Below are 16,030 nucleotides of genomic sequence, written 5' to 3'. Positions count from 1 at the left end.
TTCTCTAGCTTATGCTGGGGAGTCAAGGGAAGGGTGCTTGGTCCCTGCTTGGCTGGTCCCAGAACGTGCACCAAAACACAGCATATTCTGTTTGTGACATTTTATTGATGCTGGGGGGCAGGGAGGAAACCTAGAAGTGTATGTGGGGCCAAGGGGCCCCGGGTAGGGACAGGGCAGGTGTTGAGGCCTGGCCACTACTGGGCAGGGAAGACAGTGTTGCCACTGAATGCACAAGGGATGAGCTGCTGTCGGTACTCCAGGGGCAGGTGCCGCTCCACGAGCACATGCAGGGAGGCTTGGTCAGTGACCAGGCCCTGCCTGCAGCAGAGGAAGATGGAGAATGAGAGAATCAGCGCCAGCACTCCCACACCCAGCATCTCCCTGCTTCCATCCACTTACCTTCGCATCAGCAGCTCCAGGTCCTCTGGCCTCACAGTCTTGCGGCCAGCATGAGCAGCAAATACCTCCAGGTCGTCACAAAGATGCTTGAAATACTTGTCCAGGCTGACAAGAAAGTAGGGGTAAAACAGTCTGTTCATGACCTGAGGGGTTCCTCTCCCCACCCCAAGTGTCAAGGACTCACCACTTCTCCACCATCTCCACAGCCTTCTTCTCCATGGGCATCTTAGCATAGAAGCCAAAGAGTTTCGCATAGTGGTTCAGTCCAGTCTTGTAGGGATCTTGACGGGGTCTGGAGCCAGGGATTCGGGGCTTGGGAGGAAGCCTGGCCGACAGAGGCTCCGGAGGCTCTGAAGGTAACCTGGGGGCAAGGAGTGAACAGAGTTAGCTGAACTGCTGCGACCTAAAGAGGCCACTAATCAAAGATAAGTCTTGCTGGCTCCTGCCAAGACTAGGGCCCTTGTGCTCCTTGGCCAGGCTGGACCAACAGCTCCAACCATTTCTGGGGGGCAGTGGGGACAGGGGGCTATGTAGAAGCCTGGTCTTTCCCTGGGGCCCCAACCCTCCACAATCTGAACACAATGTCCCAGTCTAGCCTCATCATACAAACCAGTACTTGCTCAGGCCCATGATCCTCAGGCGTTGGCATGGACATTCCCCCTACTCAGCCCACTGCTGCCTGTCCCATTCTGCTAATCCTCCTCCAGGAAGCCTTCTCTGACTGCATACTAACCTAGGCACTTCCCCCCTGCCCAGGCTCCTCTAAGCCCCTGCAGGCAGGCACCAGGATGACAGATGTGCTCTGAGTGGGCCCCATCCAGCCCACCTTAGGGTGCTCTCCTGGGTAATCATTTACACACCTAAAGGAAGAGTGATAAGAGTGATAACTCTGTGGTACCCAATGCCAACCTCAGTACCTGCCCCCTTCCAAGAAGCCCATGTGGAACAGGGTCGTGGGATCTTACACTGCAGTGCTAGGCGGTGGAGCTGGCTGAAGAAACTGAAGTCGCCTTGCCCGAAGGAACTCTGGGGTGCTGGAGGCCAACCCTGGACTTGCTGAAGAGGAAGGGCAGGGTTACAGAGGGCACAGGCCCGACCATCTCACTCAACCCTGAAGGCCCACAGCCTCCTTATCCTGTTCCTCGAGGGCTCCATCTAGCTCCAGGCAAGCAAGGGGCCCTTCAGAGTTTCCCTGGCCCAAGACCACCTGTGCCCAGAAACACAAGCCAGGTAAGCCCCTCCTCCAAGGCCAGGGACACAGCTGTCACTTACCCACCCACCCCCTGATCCCTGCACTGGGCCCCTTACCTGTTCTACCAGAGGTGTCTTCATCCCCTGAAGATCCTTCTGGCTCCTTGGCCTCGACAGCCCCCCAGGATCCCTCTGCTTCGGTCACTTCTACGTGTCCTTCAGGCTCTTCTGCTCTGGCGGATCCTTGTGCTTCTGCTGCCTTCCCCACTTCCCTCAAGCTCGCTTCCATTCCTTCCTCTGCCTCCTCAGCTACTCCATTCTGTAAGGGCTCTACTCCGTCTTCTTCAGAGATATCACTGCTGACGTTCGGAAAGCCCACAGCAAGGGCATCGACCTCCTCCACCTCTCCTGCCAGAAGCTGGGCTGGTTTCCCAGCACCTGAATCAAGGGGAGAGAATACAGGCTAGAAAAGCAGTAGGCCCGGGCTGTAGCTCTGAGAAAGGTAAAGATGGAGTAGTAAAACCCAGCCTAGCCCATCGAGGAGGGAAGAGGGCCAGAGGCAGCCCCAGGGTACTGGTTTGGAATCTCCTGGCCCAACACTGACTCTACTCTTGGATGGAGGGATCAACAGCCCTCCAAAGGGACTCGGGGGTGAGGGGTACACATACGGGCCTGAAGAGGAAAAAACACCAATGCCAATTCTTGCTTAAGCTAGGCTTGGCTCCAGGTTGCGTGCCCCACATACTCACCGTTGTTCTGCAGCCCAAGCCCACCGCTCCATGTCCTGCGACTGGCAGCCCTCTCCACATCTTTAGCCCCAGAGTGAGAGCGGCAAGGCAGGGAGTGGTGCACACTGGGGGAACGGCCAACCAAGGGCTGGGAGAAGGGCTGGGTGTCCTCCAACACTGTGTCTGTTGGCAGAGTAGCAACAGGGGTTCTGAGGCTCTCATCTGGAGATCAAGGTCCAGTTGGCACTCAGTGTTTTGCACGCCTACCTGCTGCTCTGCTAGCCAGTCACCAGGGCCTGGGTAGTGGACCCACAAGCCTGCCCAAGTGGCCCTTAGAGAGAGAAGACTAAGCCCACTCTAAGCCTAATCTCCCTTCCACAGCTCTCCTTGCTTACCTTCCTGCTCCTTAGCCTGGCATTCCCAGGCTCCATAGGTTGCCCCACCCAATCTGCTCACCCATGCCTCCATTCTCCACTTCTCATTCAGGTCCCTCTGCCTGCAACCCTTCTCTTATCCTGGTGAACTTGACTTGTCTTTTGGAATCAGGCTCCCAGGTCAGCTCTGACTGAACAGCTGATCCTGAAACCTAGCCCCTTTCAACCTCCCAATAAGCTCCAGCCACCATATCACACCCCTTTCCTACCCTCAGTCCTATAGCTCTTCAAGGATATGGGGTCCTGGAAGATACAGAGGGACTAAGACTGGGCCCCCGCAAGACAAGAGGCAATTTGCAGAAAGAAAGCAGAAAGTCCTCATAGACCTACTGGCCAGGCTTGCTCACTGTTCTTGACTCAAAGGAGAGAGAAGCAACCTTGGACTCAGCAGCACCTCCCATCAATCATGGGGGGAAAGCTTTCCCCACAGGGCAGAAGATGGAAATCTCAACCTTACCTGGAGGAGCCAAGGCCAGGGAAGTATCTCGCAGATCCTGCAAAAATGTACCCACATCTACAGCTCGGCGGGTAGGAGGTCTGCGGGCCAAACCAGGCCTCTTCACTGATTGTGGCTGCAGAGGTGTGGCGAAAGTCAAGTTGAGGGAGCTGATGGGAGGGACAAGGCACAAAGGAAAGTCAGGTACCTGAGGTCCAACCACCCTCCCCCACCCCAGGAGTCCCCCAGCTGCCCCGGTGCTCTCATCTCTTAGAACCCAGCCACCATGCTGTGAGCATGGAGCAGTTATGGCCAGATTGCATTCTAGTCAGCACCCCCTTCCCCAAGCCTCTCCTCCACCAACTCCCGGAACAGGCAACAGCACCTGGTGAGGGAAGAGGCATCAGCATTCCCATGAGGCTCTGCAAGAGAATGTAAAAAGAAACGATAATAAGTTAGCCAGGCCTCTCTCAGGCCTCCTCAGTCTCTCCAGAGGACAGAGAGGGTGGCCACAGGTGTTGTCCAGGACCTCACCTTGGGAGGGGGGCAGTCCCAAGTCCACTCCTTGCTGAAACACTGACAACCTCAGTCTCTGCTTCCTTCTGCCAAGAGCCAGCAGACCTGGAGCCAGGGTTGTTGGGGGCTCAAGTTCAGGAAGCTGCAGCTCCAGGCTACAAGGATGGAGCTTTTCTCAGACAAGCCAGGACACCCAACTCCGGCTCTTAGAGCCCCAAGAGGCTCCCTGACTAGTAATGCCCAGCAGCCTAGCCCAAGGAGGGGATTTACTGCACCTGCTCCGACCGCTTTCCCGTCTGGAAGCCTGGACCACCTGCGGTGCCGGCACTGGCTTCACCACCGACTCTGGCATTACGATGGAAGATTCTGGGGCTGTAGAAAAAGCAAGGAGAGAGTGGAGCTGGCAGGGCAGGCTGCCCTAAATGAGAGATACCACAGGGCTGGTGCCTGATTCTCACTGCAGGCCAGTGCTCACTCACCAGTTAGTAAGATGTTCTTCATTAGAGTCCGGGGTGTCTGTTCCTCCAGGTGTCCACTGGCTTGAACATGGGCCAATCTGTCAATAGACTTTGGGTAAAAGCATCAAGCAATCAGTTTGTTCCTTTGCCTTGACAGTCCCTCAAGGTGGGCTCCAGAGCAGAGCTATAACTCAAGAGCCCCCGAAGGCAACCAGAGCCCTGTAGTGATCAGTGGGTAGGGCACTTACCCTGGCTCTATGAGAACAACGCCCGGCAGTCATCTTTGTTTGGCTCCTCAGCCTCCTAGAGGAAGGTGTTTGAAGCAGGGCTCTCTGGACACTGTGTAAAGAGCAGCAACTGTGAGAACTATGTAGGGAGGGTGAACTAGAGACGGGTCTTCGTCAGGGATCTTGGCTGAAGTCCTTTACCCTCAGGGACAGGGACCAGAAACCACTTGCCCTCCCACAGCCCTATTCCCAGTTCTATATCAACAGGGTTGTGGATGAAAGGGAGCCGAGGGGTATGGGAAGAGAGAAGGAATATAATGACCCAGCCAGAGAGGAGGGCTGAGGTGACTATGGCAGAGGTAGGGGTTAACCACACAGATAAGAGGAACAACTGGAAAAGTATCCATTCTAGACACTAAAACAATCCAGGAATATTTCAATATTTTTAAACCTTTTAAGTACTAGTCAGGGTCTGACAGCAACCTCCACATGGGTCACTCCAGCCCTACTCTCTCCAATCCAATCCCCTCTCAGATTCCAGAACCACATAAATGTTCCTCTGGCACAACTCCCACCTCATCACTCATAGGTCTAAAACCTATAATGAATGGCTTCCCATTGTCTATAAAGGAACTGCACTGCCCCAGGAAGTCAGCAGATGCCACCTTACACCCTCTCTGCACCATGAGCTCACCACAGCCCTCACCCACTGACACTCCCACCACGTCAGGCCAAATTCGCTGCTCTCTAGCAAAGCATCTTTCCAGTTCCTGCCTCCTGACTGCTACCCAGGCTACGCTCTGCAACTCCTTTCCCATCTTTTGGCTGGGAACCGCTTGGGAGACAGTTCAGGGAAGATGCCTGGACATACTCTGGAAAAAAACTGGCTTAGAGAACATAGCAGAGGTCCAGATTCTGAGCACCCATCCTTCGCTTCCAGAAGCGGACCCCCAAGGACGCCTGCATAATTGAGCTCTGAGGTCCCGAGAGGCCTGGAGTCTCAGGGGTGGGCGCACAAACAGCTGACCCGAGCCCAGCGAGGAGAAAGGAGCCTGTTCTCAGAGGCCTGGACTCTGCTCCTCTCCGAGACTCAGTTTCCGTCTCCAAACAGGGTCAGCTCTGGACCCCACCGCCCACTCCCTCTGGTTGCTCTTGTGTTGGGGCAGCGCCCTCACATACTCAGTCCGAGCACTCCGGGGTCGCCGCGGGGTGCGAGGATCCGCTGTATCCAGCACGCGCCGTAGCAGCGTGCGCGTCGTAGGCTCGCTGTCCCGGCTGTAGCTGTCTGCCATCGCCTCAGCAGCCAGCCCTCCCAGCCGCTTCGGTAGCTACGATAACCGCCTTCCCGCCGCCACATTTAAGCCAACTCTCGCGATGCTGCTGAATTTATGAAAAGTCTCGCGAGGCTGCCGCACAGCCACACGGGAATTGCAGTTCTAGTCCTGCCGCCGGCTTCGCCCGGTGTGTACAGTGGTGGTAGCAAACGGGTTTTGCGGGCATCCTTACCTTGAGCCTGGGCAAGTATGTGCAGTCAGTCGAAGCCTCGGTTTCCTCACCTAAGGTAAGGTGAGGGTGATAACCACCTAATAAGGGTGTGTGTGTGTGTGTGTGTGTGTGTGTAATGACTCAATTAGATAATGTTTAACTCAGGATCTGACAAGTAATAAGCCAGGTCATGAATAAATAGCAGTGACTATTTGTGAGAATGTCTCTCATTCTCATCTCCCTCTCCGAAGATGAGGAGAGACACATTTGGGCCAGGAAAAAAATAACTGTATTCTATATGTGACCTGATCAGATTTGCATTGCAAAGACCAATGTGTCTATAGGAACTGTATCTATCACAAGAGATCAGTTTGCAGGCTCAGAGGCTAGTGGGCTGTTTGTGATGCAGCAGAGATGTTAAAATCTCCAAACATCAGCAATTTTGAGATGAATTCTGGCTCTCAAAAGTTCTGTTAATGCTGGAGACTCCATTACCATATTTTCACCAATTGACAGCCCCCCGCCCCCTTTCTTAAATTTTAATGGGAACTGAAATAGAACTTGAGCTCTGAGTTTCCTGTGGAGTTCTCCTTCATGCTCCTAAATTGTGTGTAAAGTTTCAGATACTGGCAGTGGCATGGGCATATTTGTGCTTATGTTAAAAAATAGAGCAAAGAAAAAATAAGATTCTTGCTTCTCAAAATTAGAGAACTGCAGAGGAAAATCATATCAATATTCCTCGTCATTTAGATCTGACCTTTGTGTTATCTGACTTAAATTGCTAGCCCTTTGCAGGCACATTTCCGCGATCACTATCAACCACCTAAGTGCAATATTTATTTATTATTTGTAAAGCTTTGGACTAGATAATATGGAAAAAACATAAAAAACTTTCCAAAACAATTTGAGAATGAGCTTACTTTTCATAGCATTATTTGTGTTTGCATAGATTGTCTTTACTGTGTTTACATGATTGATTAAACTTTATATTTACTATTTGTCAAAAAAACAAAACAAAACACAGGGACTGCTCTGCTGGTGTAGTGGTTAAGAATCCACCTGCCAATTCAGAGGACATTCGAGCCCTGGTCCGGGAAGATCCCACATGCTGTGGAGAAACTAAGCCCGTGCACCACAACTACTGAGCCTGTGCTCTAGAGCCCGCAAGCCACAACTACGGAACCTCAGTGCCACAACTACTGAAACTGGTGAGCCTAGAGCCCGCGAGCAACAACTACTGAAGTCTGCGCGCCTAGGGCCCGGGCTCCACAACAAAGAGAAGCCACTGCAGTGAGAAGCCCGTGCACTGCAACGAAGAAAAGCCCCCTCTTGCCTCAACTAGAGAAAGCCCACATGCAGCAACGAAGACCCAATGCAGCCAAAATAATAATAAATAATATTTTATAAATATTGTTTTAAATAATAAAACACTGGGGGAATTCCCTGGTGGTCCAGTGGTTAGGACTCTGCGCTCTCACTGCCGAGGGCCTGGATTCAATCCCTGGTCCAAGAACTAAAATCCCACAAGCCACGTGGTGTGGCCAAAAAACACAAGAAAGCAAAACCAAAAATGAACAAACAATCAGAAAAACTGGGTTCATGGGGCCAGACCATGTGAGGTATCGCAGGTTCTGGAAAGGAGTTTGGAGAATATTCTAAATGTAATAGGCCACCGGAGGGATTTAAGCAGAGGTATTACATAATTATATTTTCTTTGGCAGCCATGTAAAGAACAGATTGCAGGGAAGGCAAGATTGGAATCAGGGAGACATGTGACAAAGGTTCTTGCCTTTCTCCAGAGGTGACAAGATAGAAGGTGGGCAGGGCAGTGGGGGTGGGGAGAAAGCCAGGCATTGCATTCCAGACATTCTTTTGAGTGTAGAAGACTAAGTGTAGATTAAAGGTGATTTTATGTACTGGAAGGTAGTTTTTTTTTTTTTTTTATAATTAATTAATTAATTAATTGGCCGTGTTGGATTTTCATTGATGCGCAAGGGCTTTCTCTAGTTGCGGCTACCAGGAGCTACTCTTTGTTGTGGTGCGCGGAGTTCTCATTGTGGTGGCTTCTCTTGTTGCGGAGCACAGGCTCTAGGCACGCAGGCTTCAGTAGTTGTGGCACACAGGCTCAGTAGTTGTGGTGCATGGACTTAGTTGCTCTGTGGCATGTGGGATCTTCCCAGACCAGGGCTCGAACCCCTGTCCCCTGCATTGGCAGGTGGATTCTTAACCACTGCGCCGCCAGGGAAGTCCCTTTTTTTTTTTTTAAACATCTTTATTGGAGTATAATTGCTATACAATGGTGTGTTAGTTCTGCTGTATAACAAAGTGAATCAGCTATACATATACATATATCCCTATATCCCCTTCCTCTTGCATCTCCCTCCCACACTCCCTATCCCATCCCTCTAGGTGGACACAAAGCACAGAGCTGATTTCCTTGTGCTATGCGGCTACTTCCCACTATTTTACATTTGGTAGTGTATATATGTCCATGCCACTCTCTCACTTCATCCCAGCTTACCCTTCCCCCTCCCCGTGTCCTCAAGTCTGGAAAGTAATTTTATAGAGCATAATTTTCAATGTTCTGTACATAAAGAAATGACATCAGTTTGACTTCTCACCAACATTTTTTGAGTAAGGTAGGTCTTGAGACTGGTAGGAGTAGAACCGTATTAGTAACTGTATGACAATGAAAATACATAATAACAGATGCAATGACCTTTGCTGAATTTTATCCCTACTGCACACATTTCATAAACATTTAAACATATAACGAAGTGTGTATTCATGTTTTTACACTTGTATAAATGATTCACCCAAATGAATGCACATCTTTCACCATGGGCTACACATACTAAAGAATGCATTTCTGAATTTGAAGGGGTTCAAGCTGTGGACCTCAGTTTGCATTGGCCAGGAGGAATGGTTCTGTGAAATCCACACAAATAACCAAGGGTCACATTGGTTGTAAACAGAAATGCAATGGTAATGTTTGGGTGTTGGAACCAGAAAAATAGTTCTTTTTTTCCCCATTGTCGTGTATGTTTCTAGAACATTTTAAGTATGGGTCTGTTTTACAATAAAGAATAACAAACTTGGACTTCCCTGGTGGTGCAGTGGTTAGGAATCCGCCTGCCAATGCAGGGGACACGGGTTCGAGCCCTGGTCCGGGAAGATCCCAGATGCCGCGGAACAACTAAGCCTGTGTACCACAACTACTGAGCCTGCACTCTAGAGCCCGCACACCACAACTATTGAAGCCCGCGCACCTAGAGCCCGCGCTCTGCAACAAGTGAAGCCACCGCAATGAGAAGCCCACGGACCGCAACAAAGAGTAGCCCCTGCTCGCCGCAGCTAGAGAAAACCCCGTGTGCGGCAACAACGACCCAATGCAGCCAAAAATAAAAAGGAATAACTAAAAAAGTGACAGTTAACTTGGAGTGCTTTTGCAAACTTTTAAAAGGCCCGATCTATTTTGTTTTTATATCAAATAATTAGAAATAATATATAAACTAGGCTTCGAATTCATACCCGCGGTCTGTAATCAGAAGAGAAAAAAGTGAGGAGGGAGAGTCAGGAGAAAGGGTGAAGAATGGCAAGAAGTGGGAGAAACGGGGAACTCAGCAAAGGAGGGCTAGCTTACAGGTAATTCTCCTGGACGAGTGCCTGGCCTCCTCTCTGGTTTTCCACAGCTTCTCTTGCCCTTTAGAACACTTTCCCCAAGGAAGTCGAGGGAGTGGGGAGGTAACTTGTTACAATACAAATCCTGTCCAACCTCTCGTTTAACACCCCTCCAACAGTTCCCAGTCACCGGCAGCATAAAATCACAAATCTGTTAACTTGGCCCAGTTTGGTATCTTTCGGAGCTTCTGCTATTCTGGCTACCCTTGAGGATCCTTAAGGGCAGAGACTAGCTCCTTCCTGCCTCAGGTTGTTACAGGCTGGTTCCCGGGCAAAAACCAGCGACTCCTCCCTAACCAAGCTTTTCGTGGATTTTTTCTTCCTGGGCCTCCGCCTCCTACTTTTCCCTCTCCCTTGTTGATTTTGTTTTTTTGGAGCGTTTATTTCTGTGATTAGACATCCATTAGTGTGCATTCATTCACATCTATTATCCAAAAGTCTGACCCTCATCCCTCTATAGTCAGGCCGGGTCGGTATGGTTCCTGCAAGGTTCCCAACTCCCTGCACTATGCTCGGCGCACAGTAGGCGCCTAGTGATGACTATGTTTAGGTCAATAAGACAGTCAAGGCAAGCGGCATCTGAGTCCGGGGAGAGTTTCCAATGCAGACAGAAGGGCTCCCTGAGGTCCTCTGGGGCGCTGAGGCTTAGGTCCTTCCTCCCCTCCCCCGCAGGAATGCCCTGGACTCAGCAGCTCAGGGTTGGGGGACCGCTTCCGGCGAACAACACAACCTCGTCCGAATCCTGGTCGGCTTGCAACCCGACCTTTCCCTTAGGCGGCGCTCCAGGCCGCAGCCGCCAAGTTTAACGCAAGGCATTGCGGGACTTGTAGTTTCCGTGGGCACAGGCCCAGGGCGCTTGCGCACTGGGGAGACGCGCGCCGCCCGACCCCCCATCAGGATTCCAGGTCCTTGCGAAGGGCGCTCCAAGCGACAGAGTTCCGACCGAATACGCCTCTCTGGTCCACCGAGGGTGAGCCGTGTAGGGGAAGAGTCCGCTCTACGTGGGCTGTCGCGGTGCCTTGCAAATAGGCCGGAACAAGCGCTCCCCGCTCCGGAAGTGAGCGGCTTCTGCCGCGGTGCATTGTGGGGGGCGTAGTCCTCTTTCCCAGGCGGTCCTTCGCGGCGTCCCTGGGGCCCACTCTGGAGCGCAGGCGGGCGGCTGGGCGGCTGGCTCGGCGCGGGCCGACGGGAGGCGTATTCTGGGCACAGGGCGCCGGGCCAGGCCGGCCGTGCCGGGCGGCAGTAGTGGGACGCCGCCCAAGGCCTCGCGCGGTGCCGCCCGTCGAGGGGCGGGCGGCGGCATACAGACCGGGCCGTCGAAAGGCTCAGAAGGCCGGTGGGCCGGGCCGGGCCGCGCGGCGCAGCCATGCCTGGCTTTACGTGCTGCGTGCCAGGCTGCTACAACAACTCGCACCGGGACAAGGCGTTGCACTTCTACACGTTTCCCAAGGACGCTGAGCTGCGGCGCCTTTGGCTCAAGAATGTGTCCCGTGCCGGCGTCAGTGGGTGCTTCTCCACCTTCCAGCCCACCACGGGCCACCGTCTCTGCAGCGTTCACTTCCAGGGCGGCCGCAAGACCTACACAGTGCGGGTCCCCACCATCTTCCCGCTGCGCGGCGTCAACGAGCGCAAAGTAGCACGCAGACCCGCGGGGGCCGCAGCCGCCCGCCGCAGGCAGCAGCAGCAGCAACAGCAGCAGCAGCAGCAGCAGCAGCAGCAGCAGCAGCCGTCGCCGTCCGCCTCCACTGCCCAGACCGCCCAGCTGCAGCCGAACCTGGTATCTGCTTCTGCGGCTGTGCTCCTCACCCTTCAGGCTGCTGTGGACAGCAGCCAGGCTCCGGGATCCGTGCCTCCGGCGCCCACCACTCCCACGGGAGAAGATGTGAAGCCCATTGACCTGACGGTGCAAGTGGAGTTCGCGGCCGCAGAGGGCGCAGCCGCCGCAGCCGCTGCGTCGGAGCTAGAGGCTGCTACAGCAGGGCTGGAGGCCGCCGAGTGCCCCATGGGCCCCCAGTTGGTGGTGGTCGGGGAAGAGGGCTTCCCTGATACTGGCTCCGACCACTCTTACTCGTTGTCGTCAGGCACCACAGAGGAGGAGCTCTTGCGCAAGCTGAACGAGCAGCGGGACATCCTGGCGCTGATGGAGGTGAAGATGAAGGAGATGAAGGGCAGCATCCGTCACCTGCGTCTCACCGAGGCCAAACTCCGTGAGGAACTACGCGAGAAGGATCGGCTGCTGGCCATGGCTGTCATCCGCAAGAAGCACGGAATGTGAACGAGTCCCCTTTCGGCCTTCGGGACTCCCAGACTCCTGCCAGCTTAGAGGGACCTGAGGCCGCCGCTGTTGAACTCCCTCATACTCCTGGGGCACTGGTTGGCAGTACTGAGCCTTAGGGCAGCTGAACTCTTTTGCTGGTGACCAAGCACCCTCTCTTGTTTCCTCCTGAAGCAAGGTCCTGAAGTCTGGGATCTCAGACTCTGCACTGGTGACACCAGCAATTATGACTTTGTCTACCCCTCCCTACCTTCACTCCCCAACCCCAAGTTTATGTTGCAGATTCTGGTTAAGCAGAGGCTTCAGAACCACTGAACTTGAAACTTATCCCCTAGGGATGCAGGCGAGATGCCCAAGGACTGTGGCTTTGGGAAAACAACTAAACATTGAGTTTGGCCGGCAATCAGAGACAGCTCTTCTGTGTGTAGTGATAAGAGATCCAAGTAACATCAGTTCTACTTTTTGTGCTTTTCCTTCCCAGGTGCAGCCTGTGATTCTGATGGGGACTGGCAGATCTGTGCTTCTGCCTCCTAGGACCTCCCTCCCAGGAGGTCATCAACAAGGGGATCTAGGTGACCTGTTGATGGAGATCCAGCTTGCCAGGGACTTAGGTCTATCCTGTTATGTTTGCTACTGGTTACAAATTCTATTTTCTGTACAATTAGTCAGACTAAAGTTTTCACTGTGTTTGTTTGGCAAAACAGATTAAACAGAAAGTAAGGTTTTTATTTGGGTTTCGCCAATTTATTTTTATAAGGACTCAGCTAAGGGTCCCTAAGACATGGGGAGATGGACTTCCTGATAGGCCTCCACCTTCGCCGCCTTAGGTCTCAAGGACCAGGCTGACCCTGAGAGTAGAGATGCTTCAGTGACTAGGTTTCTCCATAAAGAGGCCCTAAGCACAAGGACCCTGGCCTCATAAGGTCTTTGCAGAGTTCCAGCTCACCCCGAAGAGTTTGGAAATTGCACCAAATGGTCCTGGTTTGTCCATCGGTTAGCTCCCTGTGTCCTTTCAACTGGGAGAAGGAGCGACTGAGAACTAAACTGAATTGTGGCAGCCCACTTCTCTGAGGGTTTGAATTCCTTAAGAATTTTCAGCTGGAGTTGAATTTTGCTCACTATTATCGCCCTTAGGCCTAGTATGGTGTCTGGCACACATGGGTATTGCAGTTACTTAAATCAGTGAAGACCGTAGCTGGAACCAGCCATGGACTCTTATACAGATACCTTTGACTTTGGTACACTTTCATTGTGAAGGAGGTGGATCCATAGAGGACTTTAAGCATAGGAGTTGGGATTTGTGACCCCTTGACTCATTTTCTTGGCTGTTAACATCTTTCTTTAGATTGGATATTGTAGCGGCAAGGTGACATTTTTATCTATAGTTCCAAGTAATTTAGCTCAAAGCTAGCTACAGATGCCTTTAAAGCTAGCCATGTTTAACATGGGTGTTGGGGCACAAATGGACACTTATTGGGCTCCATAAAACATGACTCCTTTCTCTGTTCCTTATGGAAAAAGCCACTTACCTGGGGGCTTTCCCTGTGGTTTCAAACTGGAATGACTCTAAAATTGTCTCTAGTTTCTGCTCTCCTTCTGGCCCCTTGGCACTGACTTGGGAAACAAGTGTGGTGGGGAGGAGGGGTGGGAGATAGGTTGTGCAGGTACCTAGATGTGGAAGGGACTGTCTCTCTCCCTTCCTAGGGTTAGTTCTGGCTTGTCATAAGGTGGTGGAAGCACAGCAGTGCCCTTCCAGGCCAGGTGGGACTGAAGCCCTTTATGGGTAGGTATTGGATCAGTTGCTCAAGTGTCCCCGCCCTCCTTCATTAGGAGTGAGGATTTTCCCAGGCCCAAGCCATGCTCTTTAGTGTGTCCTTTAGCTCCTGTGTGTTGAAGGGACTTAGACTGTCTCAGCTTTGGCTCACTTGAACCTCTCAGCAGCACTCCCAGGACAGGGTGAGGGCCAGACTGGCTAGGACTCTCTGGTGTCTGGATGTTGTGAGCACACAACCTATCTGGTGTTTTAGCTTCTGGAGGGGAGGAGGACAGCTCAGAGCAAGGGAGGTCCTAGATACACCACAAGCAGGGCAATGCAGAGTCTCCCTGACTGAGTAGTAAGAGAAGAATCTAGTCAGGCAAAGTAATACAGATCTGGGATTTAATTAAACAGAAGCCTAGCCTGGTCGTATGAGGCATTCCCGGGAGGAGCAGTGGGGGTGACGGTGAGGATCTGTGAAGGACCCTTCTGGAAGAACAAGAGAACTGAGAGATCTCTGGTCAGGAGAAGACTTGTTGCTATAAACTTTACCTGTGATCCCCCTGGCTTAGCTGCAGAGCATTTCCCCAGCAGGCCTGAACTAGAGACAGGCCTTAACTTCAAATCTTTGCGTTGCCCGGGAAACGATGAAAATGGGGGTTGAAAGGAAAGGGCAATGGGCGGGAGGGAGATTATGGACAATTTTATCACTTAAATCACGGGGGAGGTTTGGGCGTGCCAGTTATTACTCTTTTCTCTTAATAAAAATGAAACTCTTAGCTGCCCTGCCTGCTGGAAAAAAAACAAAAAACAAACTTGTGAGAATGTCTTGTAGACCCTAACTGCAGAAATCTAAAGAGTAATCTTGTCTCCAGCCCAAGAAAAGCCTCGCCTGCTTGAAACCAGCTTTGGGTCCGACTAGCACCGGACAGGGCGCAAGTATGTTGGGACAAACAGAAGCTGTGCGTTCCGCCCCGGCTGGCCTTAGAGCAACACTCGTAAGAGCTGCAGGGGCGGCCAGAGCACCAAAGGGGAGGGGGCTTTGCGAGCGGAAACAGCTCAGGGGCCCAGGGAGGGGCGGCTAGGCCAGTTTGGGGCCAGGCCGAGCTCCCACGGAGGCGGGGCCAACACCGAACGGCCGCGCAACCAGAGCTGGGCCGGACCAGCTGGGACTTGGCGATAACTGAGCCCTGACCCCCGCCTGGCGCCAAGCTCGGGTGTTCCAGAGGCTTCCGCTAGACCACAATTCTCAGGGGCTCGCCTCGGCGGCCTCCCTCCCTGACTTATTCTCCCCTCCCGCGCTGCGGGCCGTGTCTGGGCCTCGGCGCATAGGACGTCGGGAACTGTAGTTTTCTCCTGGCGCACCTATGCCAAAAAGGAGAACGGGGGGAACTGCGTTTCCCAGAGTGCAGCGGGGTGGCAAGGGAAGGCAGGGGGGAAGGGACAGTCGGTCGCAGACCGCGCTGGGTTGCCGCCGCTGCTGCCGCCATCGTGCCAGCCCCTCGGGTGAGTGTTGGGGCTAGCGCGCTGGGGCGGGGGCTGGGCCGCAGGAGCCGCGCTCCAGGTCGCCTGGAGCCTCAGCTGCGAGTCTCAGGGCCGCCCCTCCCCTCCCCCCCCCCGGCGGCCCGAAGCCGCGCGGGGCCGGGGCCATGTGTCGCGCGCGGCTCCGCCTCCCGTCGGTCCTCTGAGGCGGCGGCCGGGGGGAACACAGAGACAGCCAGGAGCCCATTTCAGGCGTACCGTGCCCGTGGCGGGCACACCGGACCGCGCCGGGGCCGGGCCTTTTTCTCTGTTCTGGACCACCCGGATGGAGCTCTCCGGGCCCCGCCCCGTCTGGCCTAGCCCGGCCTGCCCGAGTCCTGCAAACTCTGCAGGCAGGCTAGCGGGCGGACCCCAGCCACACGTCCTGCCGCCCGCCTGCCAAGGATCCGGGGATGGGCAGGTGCCACCCGGCCCGCTCCGGAGTCAGCACTGGGTAAGGGCGCCCGCCTGCCGCAGCCCTACCCTCACCCGGTTCTCAACCATAGCTCGGCTAGGATGTAGGTGAACGCTCCTTTGCTTGTCTGCCCGCTGAGAGTGCACGAAACCTATCTCCCATTCTGGAACTCAGATTCTCCTGCATCGAGGCCAGGGTCAGGGAATCTGGGGTAGGGAGGGGGTTCCACGTGGGACTTCACCCCCGGCCAGTCTTGGAGGATCTGGCCTGATGAGATGAGGCGGCTCCGGACTCGTAGGCTCAGTCCCCGCCCTTCTCTCTGTCAGTGATCAGGCCCCAGCCGTGGGTGGGTTGGCCGGCCGCGTTAGTGGAGGGAGGGAAGGGAGGGAGGGAAGGTAGGGAGGAAGCCAAGGAGCTAAGGCTGAATGTGTGAGCCTCCAACACGTTAGATCTCTGCAGCACAGCCTAATCCTCACTTCTGCCCCTCTCAGAGTCATCTGCCCTTTTC

At 53.7% G+C, this 16,030-nt stretch overlaps 2 protein-coding genes across 2 annotated transcripts; one reads left to right on the top strand and one right to left on the bottom strand.

Moving 5' to 3' along the window:
* Positions 1 to 170: 170 nt before the first annotated feature.
* CENPT (centromere protein T) lies at positions 171 to 5,681 on the bottom strand (the record flags this gene model as incomplete). The annotated part of the gene is made up of 13 exons (XM_079723168.1): positions 171 to 318; positions 400 to 504; positions 584 to 760; positions 1,365 to 1,455; positions 1,708 to 2,028; positions 2,340 to 2,501; positions 3,210 to 3,358; positions 3,574 to 3,610; positions 3,723 to 3,859; positions 3,980 to 4,076; positions 4,184 to 4,271; positions 4,411 to 4,501; positions 5,569 to 5,681. 13 exons carry the CDS (start codon positions 5,679 to 5,681, stop codon positions 195 to 197), a joined length of 1,692 nt encoding a protein of 563 aa, XP_079579294.1. The 3' UTR covers positions 171 to 194.
* Positions 5,682 to 10,921: 5,240 nt separating this feature from the next.
* THAP11 (THAP domain containing 11) lies at positions 10,922 to 11,830 on the top strand (the record flags this gene model as incomplete). The annotated part of the gene is made up of 1 exon (XM_079724396.1): positions 10,922 to 11,830. The coding sequence occupies one exon, from the start codon at positions 10,922 to 10,924 to the stop codon at positions 11,828 to 11,830; it is 909 nt and encodes a 302-aa protein (XP_079580522.1).
* Between the last annotated feature and the right edge of the window lie 4,200 nt (positions 11,831 to 16,030).

This window comes from Hyperoodon ampullatus (assembly GCF_949752795.1).
Source record: "Hyperoodon ampullatus genome assembly, chromosome: 18".
NCBI lineage: Eukaryota > Metazoa > Chordata > Mammalia > Artiodactyla > Ziphiidae > Hyperoodon > Hyperoodon ampullatus.
This window is presented reverse-complemented; position numbering and strand designations above follow the sequence as displayed.